General features: G+C 41.7%; 6 protein-coding genes across 6 annotated transcripts; 1 reads left to right on the top strand and 5 right to left on the bottom strand.

Annotated features, from left to right (window-relative positions):
• Positions 1-278: 278 nt before the first annotated feature.
• On the bottom strand, positions 279-6854 carry CTR2_1 (copper transpport protein; the record flags this gene model as incomplete). The annotated part of the gene is made up of 8 exons (XM_064819744.1): positions 279-1362; positions 1424-3613; positions 3682-3919; positions 3976-4339; positions 4396-4655; positions 4711-5029; positions 5089-5361; positions 5454-6854. The coding sequence occupies 8 exons, from the start codon at positions 6852-6854 to the stop codon at positions 279-281; spliced, it is 6129 nt and encodes a 2042-aa protein (XP_064683664.1).
• A 2177-nt stretch (positions 6855-9031) lies between these two features.
• Positions 9032-10485, top strand: ATC70_000325 (uncharacterized protein; the record flags this gene model as incomplete). The annotated part of the gene is made up of 2 exons (XM_064819743.1): positions 9032-9418; positions 9478-10485. The coding sequence occupies 2 exons, from the start codon at positions 9032-9034 to the stop codon at positions 10483-10485; spliced, it is 1395 nt and encodes a 464-aa protein (XP_064683663.1).
• A 2461-nt stretch (positions 10486-12946) lies between these two features.
• ATC70_000324 (uncharacterized protein) lies at positions 12947-13735 on the bottom strand (the record flags this gene model as incomplete). The annotated part of the gene is made up of 5 exons (XM_064819742.1): positions 12947-13033; positions 13089-13316; positions 13377-13504; positions 13558-13582; positions 13643-13735. The coding sequence occupies 5 exons, from the start codon at positions 13733-13735 to the stop codon at positions 12947-12949; spliced, it is 561 nt and encodes a 186-aa protein (XP_064683662.1).
• Positions 13736-14096: 361 nt separating this feature from the next.
• On the bottom strand, positions 14097-14569 carry ATC70_000323 (uncharacterized protein; the record flags this gene model as incomplete). Its single annotated transcript, XM_064819741.1, has 2 exons — positions 14097-14296; positions 14359-14569. 2 exons carry the CDS (start codon positions 14567-14569, stop codon positions 14097-14099), a joined length of 411 nt encoding a protein of 136 aa, XP_064683661.1.
• A 478-nt stretch (positions 14570-15047) lies between these two features.
• On the bottom strand, positions 15048-15305 carry ATC70_000322 (uncharacterized protein; the record flags this gene model as incomplete). Its single annotated transcript, XM_064819740.1, has 1 exon — positions 15048-15305. One exon carries the CDS (start codon positions 15303-15305, stop codon positions 15048-15050), a length of 258 nt encoding a protein of 85 aa, XP_064683660.1.
• An 887-nt stretch (positions 15306-16192) lies between these two features.
• ATC70_000321 (uncharacterized protein) lies at positions 16193-16450 on the bottom strand (the record flags this gene model as incomplete). The annotated part of the gene is made up of 1 exon (XM_064819739.1): positions 16193-16450. One exon carries the CDS (start codon positions 16448-16450, stop codon positions 16193-16195), a length of 258 nt encoding a protein of 85 aa, XP_064683659.1.
• Positions 16451-16696: the final 246 nt, after the last annotated feature.

Genomic DNA, 16696 nt, shown 5'->3' with positions numbered 1-16696 from the left:
AGGTATATTGATTTCGGTATAGCTGATTCATGCAAATTTTGATGCGATATGTTGCTGGTAAGCTTATTAATAACAATGGAAATGAAAAACCGGATTTGCTGCTTGAATACTACGGTTTTACACCTTTGCTTGGCTACGGTAAAACCCACTCAGACTAATATTACCAAATGCTAAATTATTAGATGCAATCATATATATATATATATATATATAGTCAAGATATTCTTTGGCATTTATTGTGTGTATACATATATAGAGGCCATATAAAATATAGATATTTAAAATCCAAATGCAGGCGAACCATTTGATACACTATTGTCATCGTCATCATCCTCAGAATCAGACACTTCACCATCTTCCATATCTTCATCTTCATCGCCATCTTCATCCACAGTGCTAGATGGCGTGCTCTTTTCGGATGGAGTCATTGCAGTCGTGGGTGTGGATGAAGCTGTATGGTTATGATGGTTGGTATAAGCAAAAGTAGATGAAGATGAAGAAGTAGCTTGTTGATGCTGATGAGGATGGTGTTGTGGGGGGTATTTAAAACCTTGTGGTTTGACAGGTGTGTGTGCTACTACAGGATGGTGATGGCGGCTAAGATGGTGTTGCTGGTGCTTTTGCTGTTGCTGTTGCAACTGACGCTGCTGCTGCTGCTGTTGTTGTTGTAATTGCATCTGTTGTTGCATGCGCTGTTGCTCTTGTAGTTGTTTTTGTTGCTGCTGCTGTTGGTACAGTTGATAACGAGCACGCTTTTGTCTAATTTCCTCTTGTTCTTCCTCATCCTCCTCATCCTCGTAGTCGTCTTCGTCGCTAGTGGTAGCTACATCACTAAGGTATCTACGGTTGGCTACGTGAGGTGGAGGAGCAATGGCTGCTGCAATCTCGGGTGGAATAGTTTTACCGCCTGTTTTAGATGGACGGTAACCAGATTGTGATGAGGATGAGGATGGTGGTAACAGTGGAGTAGCAGTGGGAGGAAGAGGAACTTCTGCTGGATGCGGTGTGGTATTAGCCGTCGTTGTGGAGGAGGAAGGCTCTTCCGTAGTAGTGTTGCTAGGGGCAGGCGATTTGCGCTTGCGACTACGAATTTGTCGTTTCTGAGGTTTGGGCTTGAGAATCAACTCGCACAAGGCATCGATACGTCTTGCAATTACTAGCTCTTTAGGCCATGAGATGCGGCTCAAGATGTTGGGAATGGATTCTGATTCAGCCTCTTCGGGGTCGACACCTGCCATGGCATCCTTGACGACTTGATGGAAGGGCAATTCTTGATCTGTCACCATGAGATCATGTCTACCAATACCATGCTTGCAAATGCCGTGCAACAAGGCTCTATCATGCAAAGGCACCTCCCACCAGCTATACACACGCATAAAGAAAATCAGTGTCCCATTCAAAAGCACTTTCATCAACTACTTACGTTGGTAAACCTGAAGTCTTTCTAGCTCTTTCCAACGAATTTTCAAACTCGGGGTCAACCACTACTAACTCACGAATCTTTTTCATCTGATCCACACGCTTCAGGGCACGTCTCGCTTTGTCATAAGGAATCTGATCTGCCAACTCCACTTCCTCTGCTGTAGCCCCACCAGCTTCTTCACTGGATTCTCGGCTCTTTTGATCCTCGTCCTCTGTCTTTTGCTGCTGTCTCTTCATGACCTCCTTGCAAGCTGCTATAAATTTGACATAGTAAGCATCCAGCGAGGCATCGGTGCGTTTCTCCAAGCCTGAAATTTCTCTAAATCTATCCCATTTAATGTTTGGATCGCCAGCTACCGTTTCCACACCAAAAGAGAGGATCGTGCGCAGAAAATCACTGCGGTTCTTTTTTTGCCATCGATTACCAGAATCACCTGCTCTTGAGCGTTGACGCGATGAGCGACTAGATCCACCCGCTCCTCCTCCTCCAGTAACAGCAGCAGGGGATTCTCCTTCAACAGAGCCGTCTGCAAGAGCACGACGCCTCTTTTCAAGGCCTTGTTCACGTAGAAAGGCGGCAATGATACGACGAAGACGCATACCAATATCTGCTTTGGATGGCCATACATACACGGTGGCATCTGCGTCAGAAAAGCCTCCAAAATCAGATCCATCGTCTTGATGCTTGTCCTGTTCATCGTCGTCTTCTTGCAGTGTCCCAGCTTTACTATCGTCATACTTTTTACCAAAAAAGCAAAACTCCTTGTCTTTACGCATCGTTAGATACTGTTGGTAGCCATGTTTGCAGATACCAAGCAACAGGTCACGGTCCTCCGATTCGCCCCACCAGTCGCACGGCAGCGAGCCTGTCACCTTGGGAATAGGCAATCGCTTGGCCTCCTCCCAGTCTTTGGGCACGATACGGTCTCTGACCATGTGCAGCATTTGAATACGAAGCAAAAAGTTGCGGCCCTTTCTCTCAATGTGTTCAATGTAGTCTTGAGGTGCTTCGATCAAAAAGGATTTAAATTCTGCAGTTTGTCTCTTGTTGGCTCCAATGTAAGGCACGTTTTCGTCGCGTGATTCATCGTCTGCTTCACTCTGCAAGATAGTTTCAATGTCTTGAATCAGCTTACGGTCTTCTTCCGAGTTGACTTCAATGACATGCTTCACTTTACGCATCAAACACTTGGTGGCAGCCTTGAGATCCTTCTCCGTGCGACGAGGGAAATGCGCTTGCATCTGCTTCCAGGGACCGTAACCGTAGATCATAAGCTTGCGTTCATATTTGGTCTTTTCAGACAGTGTCCAGGGTCGAATGGCATCTCGTTTCCTGTTCCTTTCCGTCTCATCTTCATACGCATCCGAGTCATCTGCATTATCGGCGGACTCATAAGCACCGTCTACAGAACGAATACCGAATCGCTGGACTTGACGACGACGACGTGGCTCATAGACAATCAGTTCATTTTCATCTTGCACATCATTGACATCTAAATTGGCCTTGGTGGCCCATTTCTCCCAGAAATCAGGATCATCCAATTCGACATCTTGACCCGCGGAAGACGAGAAGGTGGCCTTGGAGAAAATACTGCCCTTTTCATTTCCCTCATGCCGAATCACAGTAGTGCGTCTTTCCAAAATCTGATCAATGTCTTCCTCGCAAAACTGCTTGCTCTCCTCATCGTCCATGACAGCACCATAAGCACCCTTCTTTAGCAGATCTTCAATCTCCCTTCTGTTCAGTTCGTTTTTGGAGATGTGTGCCGATTCTTCGTCAGGGCTGGGCGTGTTGTTGCTGGCACCGTTGTTCATGCGCTGCATTACGGCTTTGTCCAGGCCCAACTTCATACCAGCGCGATCAAACATGTCCTTTTCGTACGTGTTGCGACAGATCAAGCGATATACTTGCACGGGTTTGGTTTGTCCAATGCGGTGACAACGCGCTTGTGCTTGTAGATCATTTTGAGGGTTCCAATCACTGTCAAAGATAATACAGGTGTCTGCTGCTGTCAAGTTGATGCCCACACCACCTGCTCGCGTACACAGGAGAAACACAAACGATTGGTTGATGGGCAAGGTGGAGAAACGATCAATAGAGGCCTGCCTTTGCTCACCGGGAATACTGCCGTCAATGCGTTCGTGTGGGTATTGGCGCCCACGAAGATAATCAGACAAAATATCGAGACAACTATGAGGTAAAGCGCGCGCATCAGATATACTGTCCTACTCTTCTTTCTCTCTCTCTCATCACGTTACCTTGTAAATTGAGAAAAGATCAAAACCTTGTGGTTGCCTTCAAACAACTTGCGCAGCAGCTTGTCAATTAACACTAGTTTACCTGAAGAATCAATCAAGCACTTGAACTGATCTTGAATGTTTCTAGCACCACTGTCGTTGACAATCATCTCTTCAGCACCGTCTAATAAATAGGGGTGGATGCAGCACTTTCGCAACTGCATCACGATGTTACGTAGCTGAGGCATCTCCTTGTTGGCTGTTTTTAAAAGTGTTATTTATCTTTTCAGGCCACAACTTCTAGGTGCAACTTACACTTGGCTCCTTTGCGAAGAAAGCTGAAATTCTTCTCCAAAATAGCACGATACCATTTCTTTTGAGAGTTGGTTAATTCTACTTCAATGACAGTTTCTTCCTTGACGGGGATGCTCTTTTCCACATCTTCCTTGAAACGACGCAACATGATGGGCTTCAACAGAGCTTGAAGTTTCTCTACCTCTGCTGCTGTTTGCAAGTTGCCGTATTCTGCAAAGAAGGCTCTCTCATTGTTAAAGACTTCGGGCTGCATGAAATTCAAAAGACTGTAGAGCTCGTCTAGATTGTTTTGCAGTGGTGTTCCAGTCAGCAGCAGTTTGTGATCAATCGAAAATGTCTTGAGGATCTCTCCTACTTTGGATTGCTTTCAAAGGTGTACTTGTTAGTAGCGTGTTCCATTAGATGGAGGAAAAGACTCACTTTGTTTTTCAAACGATGCGCCTCATCAAATACAGCACATTTCCATGGAATATCCTTGATATGAGGTGATCCCGCAGACGCCATTTCATACGTAGTAATAAGCACATCGAACTTGTATCGATTGGGAATACGCTTGCTTTGCACATCCTTGTAGTAAAACTCGGTTTCCACAATTAAATCACGGGCAAACGTGTTTCCACGGTAATCGATGACATTCAGGTCGGTCCAAGCGCGCACAGCTCTCTCCCAGTGCGGAATCGCTAATACATACGATCAATCACTAGACACTCTCTGGTCGCTAAACATGCAACTTACTGGATAATGGTGCCACAATCAAAAAGGGTCCTCTGACATTCAATTTGTAATACACATCATTCAAAAAGGTGACCGACTGCACTGTTTTACCAAGACCCATTTCATCAGCCAAAATACACGAACGATAGTTGTAGTAGCAAAATCGAATCCAGTTGAGGCCCTCCAGTTGATACGGTCTTAATTCATTGCCAAATTTATACTTGGCACCCGCTTCATATTTGACAAATTGCGTGTAGTCAGGTCGTCTGGGTGGATTGGGTAGCTTTTCCTGAGGAATAATGCGGTTTTTTTGGTATTCGGCAATTTTGGACGTGTCCATCTAAACGTGTATGTGTAAGCGTATGTATATCATTGCACATTACCCCCACTTGCTTTTACCTGCTGTACATCCTCTTCACTCTCCCACGTACAAGCATCATAGAGCTGTCCATTCCATTTCACCAAATAATAGATACTAGGCTCTCCTGTCACGGGATCCACCAACTCGCCTTCATCAATCACACGATCCACCTTCAGATACTCGTTGAAATCCTCACCACGTTGTCCTTCTTGATTCCACTTGGTGAGAAACTTTTTGACACGGTGTTTACCCAAATGCTCAGCTTCGATCTTTTCCTTGGGCACCCACTCAACATGGCGATAGCTTGAATGCTGCAAGAATTCGATGTGTGTGTGTGTATGTGTGTGTGTGTTAATCCGTAAGTGGTGTGTTATTGTGATCCTTCAATTTTTGTTTTCTTTACCTTATATTTCACTAAAAGCTCAGGTTGGCCATTGACAGGACTCAATCGATAATCCAACATCTTTTCAAATATCTTGGTGGGCATAGGCACCATGACAGGAGGTGCTTCAGCCAAGGGAGCTGCTGGCAGATGGGCAGCAGCTGCCGATTTCGATTTGCTGGTTGATGGTCCATTGGGATTGATGTCGAAATCACTGTCATCCGATTGCTCGGCCACTTCGTCCATCTCGTCGTCGGCTCCCAATACATCGTCTAGATTGTCATCTTCGTCGGATGATTCCTCATACTTGACCTTTCTTTTCGTAGTGGCTCTATTGGATCGTTTGGGTGCAGCAGCAGCAGCACTCGTAGACTTGGAAGAGGGAATAGGCGAGTGCTGCTGAGGTTGCTGTTGGAACATGATTTGCTGTTGATAAGGTTGTTGTGGGCGATATTGTTGAGATGGTTGCTTTATTTGATGATGTACATGACGTTGCTGTTGTTGGTGGTGCTGTAGTGGTGGTGGTGGCAGAGAGGCCTGTTGACGAGGAGCGTTACCATGAGGCATTTGCTGCTGTTGTTGTTGTTGTTGTTGTTGTTGTTGTTGTTGCTGTCTTTGCTGTTGCTGCTGTTGCATTTGTCTCTGTTGCAACTGTTGATGTTGTTGTTGCTGCTGTCTTTGTTGCTGCTGCAATTGCATCTGTTGTTGTCTCTGTAACATCAACTGCTGTTGCTGCTGCTGCTGCTGCTGCTGCTGCTGTTGCAATTGCTTTTGATACTGCACATTGGGATCCATATGTTGCATATTGTTACCATACTGCGACTGAGGTTGGGCTTGAGGTTGAGCAGAAGATATTTGAGCTTGTTGATGCATATAAGTAGGTGAGAAATTCTGCAATTGATTGGCCATGGCATACATTCGAGATGGTTGATTGGGACCAGAGATTGGGACCCCGTCAAAACTGCCCTGAAGCTGTTGTTGAGCAGCAGCAGCGGCAGCAGCAGCGGCAACAGCGGAAGAATGATAAGAGTATGACTCTTGTTGCTGTGGTGGTGGTGGTGGTGGCTGTGGTTGTGGTTGATTAAAGTGCATTAAATTCACAAACTGCTGCTGACTAGGCTGTGGTTGTTGTTGAGATTGCGGTATAAAATGGCTGGGATACTGTGGACTATTGCCATAGAAAGCAGTATTTGCAGCTGTAGCAGTAGTAAAATCAATACCATCAGATGGAGTATCTACAAAAAGTTGCTGATTAAAATCTGCTGTGCCATTTGTTCCCAAGTAATCAGAGAACAAATCATCCTGATCAAGTCCAATGCCTGGATGATGCGAGTGATACGGTTGACCCATCACAATACCAGCGGTTGGTTGTTGTGAATGTTGTTGTTGCTGCTGTTGCGAATGATGTCCCTGATGTGCCATCTCGTTGCTTCTAGTGGGTTGCAAAGTTGTGTTGGATGTACATACGCGCGTAACTTGTTTCACAGGTTCATACTTACGAATTGAAGGAGAGCAGGGATGGGCAAATGTATACAAGAAACTATGCAAAAGCAATGAACCTAATTCTTTGTCACTAGTAGTAGAAGCTTTCTTTTCTCTCTTTTGGTTTTTCCCTTGTTCTACTAAGGTGAAGCGAGAGAGAGAGAGAGAGAGAGAGAGAGAGAGAGAGATTGAGGTTTCCCTTGAAGGTTTTCTGCTGTTTGGCTTGCTTGATTTGATAAGAACCGGGTTTCTTTTTGTTCTACCTTGATTTTTCAGTGAGTATTCAATACAAAAACAAACGAAAAAAGATGGCCAAGGAGTAGAGAAAACAACTGGAAAAAAAAGCGAAAGAAAAGAGAGAACGAATATTTTTAAATTCTCTTTCACTCTAATAACCCACCCACTTTTTTGCTGCCTATACAATACAAATCCTTTCAACATTCAAATAAATGTAAGCCAATCAAAGATGACAGTCCAAAACATAGGTTTCAAATCATGAATAATCAGACTGGATGAATGAATTGATGATCAATTATGAGTATGCGTAGTGTTATGCCTGATGAACTCAAGATATCAAGAAAGACAGAGACGGGCTCTCTATAGAAAGCATCTCGCTTGAAAGGCGTTGGAACCTCTGCATGCTACATAGCAATGGCTCTTTCGTTCCACATGTGTGCTGGCATTGCTTTCGAAGAGATGTTATGTACGGTCCATGCCGAGGCCTCTAAAAGCTCAAGTTTACATGTTGATATAACTATGGTCTAATCAGCTCAACCACAGCACCTTGTATAGTAAAAGTGTATAGAAATGGTAACCCATGATTCTCTTCCTCATGAATAAAGTAACTGGATGATGCGTGGGATGTTGAAGGAGTCACTCTTGTTCATCCTAGATTTTCCATACTGGATATCAACTGCATTGCCTGGGAACTTTATTCTATATTTTGAATACGGTGTGCATTGCTGAATGAGAACAATGAATACCGAAATTATTGCTTGCTTCTTACATGCCCTGAATACATTACGCTTCGAATGGCTATGATGCTGTTGTCCGTCTTTCTCCCAAATGCTGTCCCTGGCATCATCAGTAAGATCTCGTGGCCAACATGTTTTTAACTTTTCATGATCTGCAACACCTTCTTTGCCGAGATATGCATATAGCATGATGTTTGACAAAGGGTTACAATGTGGCCCTGAAGATTGAAATCAATTTTTGTGGGACATTTTCATTATACTAGCAGCATTGAATTCCCGCTGTATCCTCTCGATTTAGCGGCAAATCCTAATGAGCTTTTAAACACCTTAAACATAGCATAATGTACCAAGATACGATAACAAACCTCGATGCCCTGCTCATTGTATATACAGCTTACTATATGCATGTCCTTATACAGCGATTTTTTTGCTGTGTGTTTTCAAATGTCATTGTGACCTACCTCATGCGATGAATTTTCGCCTTCCCGGAAGTACTGTAATCTATCGGGAGCATTCTAGTCGTTTCCTTGTTAGCACGAAATTGGATCCGGGCTCAAGTAACAAGGCATACAAGCTATGATTTCATTCCAATAGAAGGTTTATTTGTAGAATTAGAACACTAGCATAGAGAGACCAGGACGCTGCATAGACACATACTCTAATCAAAACTGATTGTACCATGACAACAACCAGTGCAACCATCTACATGGCTTTGAGAAACACTCGCACTGTTCAATAAACATGATTAGAGATTGTTGGATGCAGTGTTTGTTTATCATTGATTTAGAATGATATACAATGATTTTATGAGGTGATGTACATTTGGAAAAATCAAAGTGGACGCTGCAACAAATATAAACGTTTCAACACAATATAGAATGTTGTCAAATTTAGTTTAGCATAAAGAGTATCATGGATCAATCGTGATAAAGAAGATTGCTAGGCAACTGATCAACCAATGATATCCATATAAACAAGACTCTTTCTACACACAAAAAATGAGAATGGTACACAACCGCACACACCAAGAAACACAAACAATTACCAAATACCTCATTCAACCCCTATAAGATATACCACACAACCCCAGTGAAAAAGTTCTTCTTTTCTTCTTTTTCTCTTTCTCGTCGCAGCTTTACCATTATGGCTTTTCAGTATATAGAACCTTATTACCCTCATCCTCCTCCTCCTCCTCATCCTGGACAACACCGACGACAACCTCTGCATTTAATGGACGATGACTATCATTATTTTCCACTGCCTCCTCGAGCAAGAGGAAGAGGCCCACCTCAGCCTCATCAGCATCATCCATCTCATCTATATCCTTCGGCTTCGCTGCATGACCATATCTACGGACAACCACCACCAGCACCAGCGCCATATCAACTGTATCCACAACACGATCATCATCGCATCTATCCAGATTGTTATGAATCTCTACCAAAGCATCGTAAGCGCCGACATAAATTAGCACGATCTTCATCGACGGGCCATCTTTATGGAGAATATGAATCAGGAGATGACGACAAAGTAAGCTGTCTTGTTTCTTACAAATGTTATATACACAATGCTGACTTTTTTGAAAGCAGGATTATAGCTGGTACTATGAAGAGCCAGAACAACACGTGCCCCAGTATTATGATCATCGTAATGGTCGCCGTCGTCGTTGTCGTAGCAATAGTAACAACAGTGCTACAAAATTTCACAATCGACCTCTGGATGCTGAAACCGCCATTGATCTGAATAGTTATACGCATATTGATGGAGAGCCTATGAATGAGCTGGAGGTGCTAGCGGCAAAGAATGCAGCTATCAATGAAAGAAAGAGTCGCATTATTTACCAAGAAGAAGACTACGATCAGCCAGAAGAACAAGCACAACCATTGAAAGAGACGATTGAAGTAGCAGCGCCAACAGCAGCGGCATCCACAACAGCAGTGGCTACATCTCCAGAGACAGCGAAAGAAACAACCACAACAGAAGCATTGTCAAATGAAGCAACATTGATAGACGATCAAAATCTATCAAACATGTTAGAAGCACTCACAATGACAGAATCGAATGCATCCACCGTCGTTGAACCTATAGCAGTTGGGAGTAAAGAACCATCACCACAACCCATCAAAAAGAAACGATGGCCATTTGCCTATTTATTCAAAAAACCAACAGCTATTACCACAGCATCAGCAACAACAGACCGAGGCAAGATTGAGCCCACCAAGAGCCATAGCACACCACCTACACCTGTACTTACACCCGACACTTTTACCAACTCTAACATTTCATCAACCAACACTTCTGCCACCATATCTCCTCAGCATCAAATTTCATCTCATGGGTTTTGGGCTTTTCGAGTTCCCATGACACAAGTCTGGTATCGATTTGATAATGAAAACCAAACCAAGATTCTCGAACACGTGAGTCATCCCAATGGTATTCTACAGGTAACAGATTCACACATGGGTCGTGGCCAAGTACCCATTGTAGTATTACCGTTCCAAAAAATCTGCTATTATCCTACAGACGCAAGCTTGCATCAATTAGCCTGTTTGGAATTAAGCTTCATGCCTGCTGCGATTGGTGGGACATTATATTAAAAGTGGATTGTTATGGTGAACGTTTTGACATGAATCCACATCAACTAAAAATCTGCATATCCATCTACATCTATGATAACATACACTGCTCAATCCAAATTTACTGTACATTCTGTAAACCAATGCTTACATTCTGAAAAAAAAAAGGAATCAAAATAAAATTAGTATTCTTGGCTATAGAGTTTTCAGGAGTTAGATATATTACGCCATGTGTGAATTTCGGTTACATTATGTTCACGATGCTTGGAACTACCCAATTTGTTATATAGCAAAATATCAAATTCGTTTAACCTCTCTATTGCTTCCAAGGCATCTTGGGCTTTCTATTTCTGCTTATATGCTTAGTAATAACAATGGTTCTGCTCTTGGTTTGAGTGATTTGGGAATCAAGGGGCAACATCAATGCAAAAGTAGCTGAGCTTGAATCTTCAAATTATCAGAGCTTCAGATCTGATCAATTCGACATTTTCTGAAATTTCTTTCACCTTTCAAGAGTTTTTTTTTTTTTTTTTAGGTACAATACGAATACTAAACATTCAATTAGCTATTAATAAATCAAGTAAAAGTCAAGCTGCTCTATCTTGTGAAATTTTTCATCTCTTATTTGGATCCATTCTGCGCTCACAATTCTCGAAAATGTGCTATTTTGACCTTTTCACGCTAAATCCATTTTTTCAATCAAAACATGCCAAATAAACACATTCAGTGTGTAGATGGTATCTTTTTTTTTTAGTTATAAACTCAGTAAACACCATAGTATAAAGTTTTGTTTTGGATGTGAAAAATTGCTTTTCATGAAATTTGAGATTTTGGATGCACAAATCATAAGGCCAAATCATCGAATTTTTCGATATCGGAAAAAAATTGAGAAAAGATGGCAGAAAGTATCCACAAATTGAGAGCATTCGTTTGGTGTATGTCTGAGTGCCAGAGATCGCTTAGATCTTGTAAAACAGAGCTTTAAAAATGTCACCTTTCCACTGAATTGGCCACATTATCAGATCCAGTGGCTTCTTAATCCTAAGGATGGAACATTTAATTATCCCGAACGGAGCATTATGATCTTCCCCCTTCAATCTCACAATGTTTCCAAGTATTCCTACAAAAGCAGATGTGATACACAACTCTAAAATGCCGTTTAAATATGTGTCATTTGAGCATTTCATTGAATGAGATGCACAAATAATGGAGCCAAATTGGCTCAACGTCAATGAATGCTAAAAAAAAAAAAAACAGATGAGATAAGAACCCAATGACAGAGCCAGCACCATTTTAGGCTTCTCACTCTTTTTCGCTCTCCTCATTTTCCTGTCAGTGGAGATATCAGCATGGTAAATCGATACTTGGTGGAGCAAGTTTTTAGCTACCTTGGATTAGTCTTTTGGTCTCTGCAATTAGCACCACAAGGTAAATGAAAGACAGCATGCGTTCATGCAGACACTCATCACTCATTCATCTACAACCCAACAGCTTACAAAACATACAGACGAGGCACCTCAACAGGTGTGTCGGCTTGGACCATGCTGATTTGGACATCTGCAGGTGTTTTTATGGGCGTTTACAATATTGGTCTAGGTGTTGCAATCGCATTGTGGATCCAACCGCAAATTTTTAGTTTTATTGCATGTATTTGTCTATTTCAAGAATTCAGATATCAACACAAGTGGTCGCAAAAGAGGACATGTGTAGGTTTTGTGTTGAGTTGCGTGTTCTTTTCAGGGTTGGAGGTGGGCTTGGTGTTTGCATTCAGGGTAAGCAATAAAGAAATCGATCGTGTGTATGCTGTCAGATAGTAATGCAAGCCTGTAGAAAGCGGAACAAGTAGAAAATCAAGGGGCAATCCGCTTTTTTGGCATTCTACCTGTTGTTACTATCCTGGGAGGTTTTCTACCTCAGTACTATGAGATCTTTCGTAAGATGAGCTCAAGAACTATCTTACGGTATGATGGATCTAACCTAATCTGCATAATTAGGTGACAAAAGGGCGGTTGGTATATCTCATCTGTTTCTCACCATGGACTTTCTCGGATCTATCTTCTCAACGATCAGTCTCGGTATGTCATTTCATCCAGCAGCTAGTAACACAAGTAATGATTCTGATACACAGCCGCACAGCATTTCGAGATGAGATTGATGCTCTTGACCTAGCTAATTACATTGCTATCGCATGCTTTGATGTGGGTATTCTTGTATTATATTACGTTTTTGAATGGCATCTTAAAAGAAAGAGTACTACAAACAACAGTGATGGTGAAACTCGGGACTCGAAGGAGTAGTCTCATGATTGTGAAACAGCCTCTGAGATCAAAGCTGTGCCAACTGGCGACAAGCTTCATCTGGAGCTTTAGACGTGTTGCTACACTTCTTTTTTCAAAATCACAGTAAATAATTCAGTCTTAATATAGACATCACAGCCGGCTATTGACTACAGGTATAATGCAATAAAACTTTAATCATCTCTTCAAACCCCTGATTGATCGTCTTTTTTAGTAGCAGCCTCATTTTCTAAATACTTTTCATATTGACCAGCTACATATGCAGCGTATGCCTATGCAGATGAATAGTCAGACTTTTGCGTCAAGATACACACCTCTCTGCCTTACCATGTGTGCAAAGCAAGTACCCATGAATGCACCAAATGCAACAAACACATATTTACTGTACTCCTCTTTCATCGAAGCTATGAATGATTCCCAACTTGCATTCTTTTCGTCGAGTATCTTTCTAACTCCCCAATAGCTGTATAATAGTGATTGGCCTACCACGAGAGGTGTACAAACCAACTCATAGTAACAATATCTTTTGTGGTATTTGATGAGTTTTTTTGATTTCTATGAATGACAAGCAGAGTTGGCAAAATCCATCAAGACCCTCTTGGACTGAATACAAACCTTGTAGCATCCCCATAAGCCAACAGCATTCATCGCAAATGATACTACAAGAAAAGTATCAAATGTAGACTCAATACCTGGTACTCGAAAATGGAAATATCTCGAGACAAAATCATCGGATGAAGAAGCTATAGCACATATGTTTAGTCAACTGGCAGTAAGGCGGCAGGAATCAGCTTACAAGCGGGAATAAGAGGTGTAAGAAGCTTGGAAGGAATCATGTTAGTAGAGGTATATTAGCAGTAGATCAGCACAAAGGGGCATACCACCGATCCACAGGCATTCAGAAAGACGCCTCCTCGTAGCGTGAGAAAGCCATAGCTTTTGTTCACAATCTTGTTATCTGTGTTAGGTTTCATGGTTGATATTGACAATGCAAATGAAGAAAACCCCAGGAAATGTCTGTTTATATACATACATGCTGAGCTCGGGTTAATTTTTATGAGTCAAAATCAAGGTTAAATGAATTTGGCTTACAAGTTACCCTCGCAATTGTGGCAGAGCAACTTGAGTCATATTATTTCCTGTCCTCAGCGCAGTAAATGTATGCAAGAATGACCAAAACAGTCAAGTGTTCGGTTTATCTATTCCATGTTCAGAGGTAAAATGTATCTTTTATCAAGTTGTCAATGCAATAGAAGAAACTGAAAGAGCGAGTGAGTGAGAATGGAACAAGTAGTAATAGTAAGTAAGAATGGGGAATATTGAGAGAACAACTGTTTACAGTGTGATTCTATGGCTATGAAGATGCTCATAGCACCAAACCTTTAGCTTGTGCGGCATCATCCAGGACCACATTTTAAAGGCTACCAAACAAAAGAACCGCCATTGTAACAGCAATGTACCGATAGCCACAATCATGATTGTATATACCACAAGCTCAGCAAAGAAAAATGCTACGTAATAATACCATGTTCCACCTAACACCTCATCATTAAGTATTCAAGCGCAACCCTCCTTCCGAAAACACATGCATACTTACCAGGACAACCCAACAGTTTCAAAACTGAACTCGTAACATGGACACTGGATGAGCCTGTAACGCCAAATATACAGAATCTCCAAAACCACACACAGTAGTACTTCCAGTCCTTTCTGTGGCTGCCTTGATATGTGCTGTCATGTGTTGTAGTAGGAAGTAGCGTTGTTGTCTCTTCCAAACATTGATGTTGTTCTTCCTCTCGATCACTCATGGTCAGATGGCAAAGGAAGCAAGAAAGGATGAATGAAATGAATCTCGATAAGGAGAAATAAATCTCATGCTTGAGTTCGAATTGCTGTCGAGGAGCGATTCTGGATGGCTCTATCAACCGGTGAATTTGTTGGTGATGACTGAAATGGGAAGACCATTAAAACGAGTTTCTTTCGATTGCCGAGTATTCACACGCTGAGACAGGCATGCTTCTTTACTAGATACGCTTTGGAAAGGAAGTTCTGCTTATACTGTATGCATGTTGCATGTTGCATTCGCTATTTTGCGGGATGTACCCGGTCAACATTAAAGCTATATAAATGAATGCAGCTAATAAAAGCATTGTTTCACAAGGCTACACAATTCAGTGGTTATGGAACAACATGACGGTTCGTTACTGATATATTGAAGGTTTTATTCGACATTTATATGATTGTATTGCTATGTAGTGTGTGTATATGTATGTGTGTATGTATTGCTTAAGCGCAGCTGCGAGAGACAAGAGCGGGGCAGACAGCATCAAATTGCTCGAGGATAACAGGGTTACACTCCTTGGCATTGGTCAAGGTGAGTTGGGCATCATTAACCAAATGGCTATCAGAGACCTTGTTGATATACTTGATATCTCTGGTTTGGCAGTCCAAGGCATCAGCATTGGTAGCAAAGTTGATTTCATAGACAGCAGCCTTGACAGCCATGGCAGAGAAAAGACCAGCGATGATAACAGAGAACTTCATTTTTGTTTAGTAAGGATTAGGAGGAGATGAAGATGGGATGCAAGCAGTAAATGCATGCCAGTATTTATACTTTTTTTGACCTGCTCCTTTCAAAATGAATAAGGGCAGATGTATAGGCAAAAACGAATGAAACGGGTTACACTGCTCACACATTCCTGTCTTTGGTTTGCATTAAATCACGTTAAATTTAGTAAAACTCTATTGCATTTAGTAAAATGTATTTTTAACTTTTTTGCTGCAAGAAATAGCTAAATTGTGCGTAGTACATGACAATTACAAGGAAACTAAAAGGCGCTTTTACAGTCTCCCTGAAGTACCTGTAGAGAAGGGTCTTGGATCAAGATGGGGAAGGAGGGACAAACAGATACTGCGCATTTGAGGTAATTCAGAGTATAAAGAGGTATGCAACGAACTAATAATGAATACTTAAGTCATACTTGTAGGTCCTTGATGAACACAGTATACATCATAGACGTGTCGGCATTGCATACTCTTATATGAGACTTGATATGATGGTGGTCTTTGACCTCAAGCAAGCTGATGCCTTGCATCCTTGACTCTACACAGTCGCTTTAATGAGAGGTTTTTCCGTGCGTATTTATAAAGAAACAATCATTAATACCCTAAAAACAGTACTATCACATAGGTGTAGTATAATGCCTAATGTCTCAAAAAAAAAAATGCTCAAAACAGATCGAACTCTACAACATCCGCATTCAGTGGTAAGGAGAAGCTACCAGCGACTACAACAAATGAAATGTTCCACAAGACAACACATGTACAAGATAAAATTAAACCAACACAGTGATTCGATCACTTTTCCATAGTAGGGTGTGTTTATTAATTGAATACTGACGCAATGGCAGTTATACTTGAAAGCCTAATGCTTAGAAACAGCTTCTGGATACAAGAGTAGGGCAAACAGCATCAAATTGCTCGAGAATAACAGGATCACAGACATCGGAATCAATCAAGATGAGCTTGCGACCAAAGATTTTGTGGCTATCAGAGACCTTGTTGATATAGAGAATATCCTTGGTTTGACATGCAACAGCATCGCTATGGCTGGCAAAGTTGATTTCGTAGATGGTAGCCTTGACAGCGACAGCAGAGAAGAGACCAGCGATAAGAATAGAGAGTTTCATTTTGTATTGAATAGAGAGCAAAAGATGAATTGATTGAGTCGAAGTGAAGCAGTATTTATACACCTTCAGACGTACAACACAAGGATACTAACGTTCACTTATAAAACGTGTTACACTGTTCACACCATCGTATTGGAGCCGCATTGAAATTTAGTTGTAACGCGTGATACATAAAGTAGATTGTATATTTATAGAGAGAAAATGACCTTATGTGTAAATGGTACAAGCTTTTCCACAAAGTAAATA

This window comes from Mucor velutinosus (assembly GCF_035048745.1).
Source record: "Mucor velutinosus strain NIH1002 chromosome Unknown tig00000041, whole genome shotgun sequence".
Lineage (NCBI taxonomy): Eukaryota > Fungi > Mucoromycota > Mucoromycetes > Mucorales > Mucoraceae > Mucor > Mucor velutinosus.
Note: the sequence above shows the minus strand (reverse complement) of the source record. Positions and strands in the feature narration are given on the sequence as shown.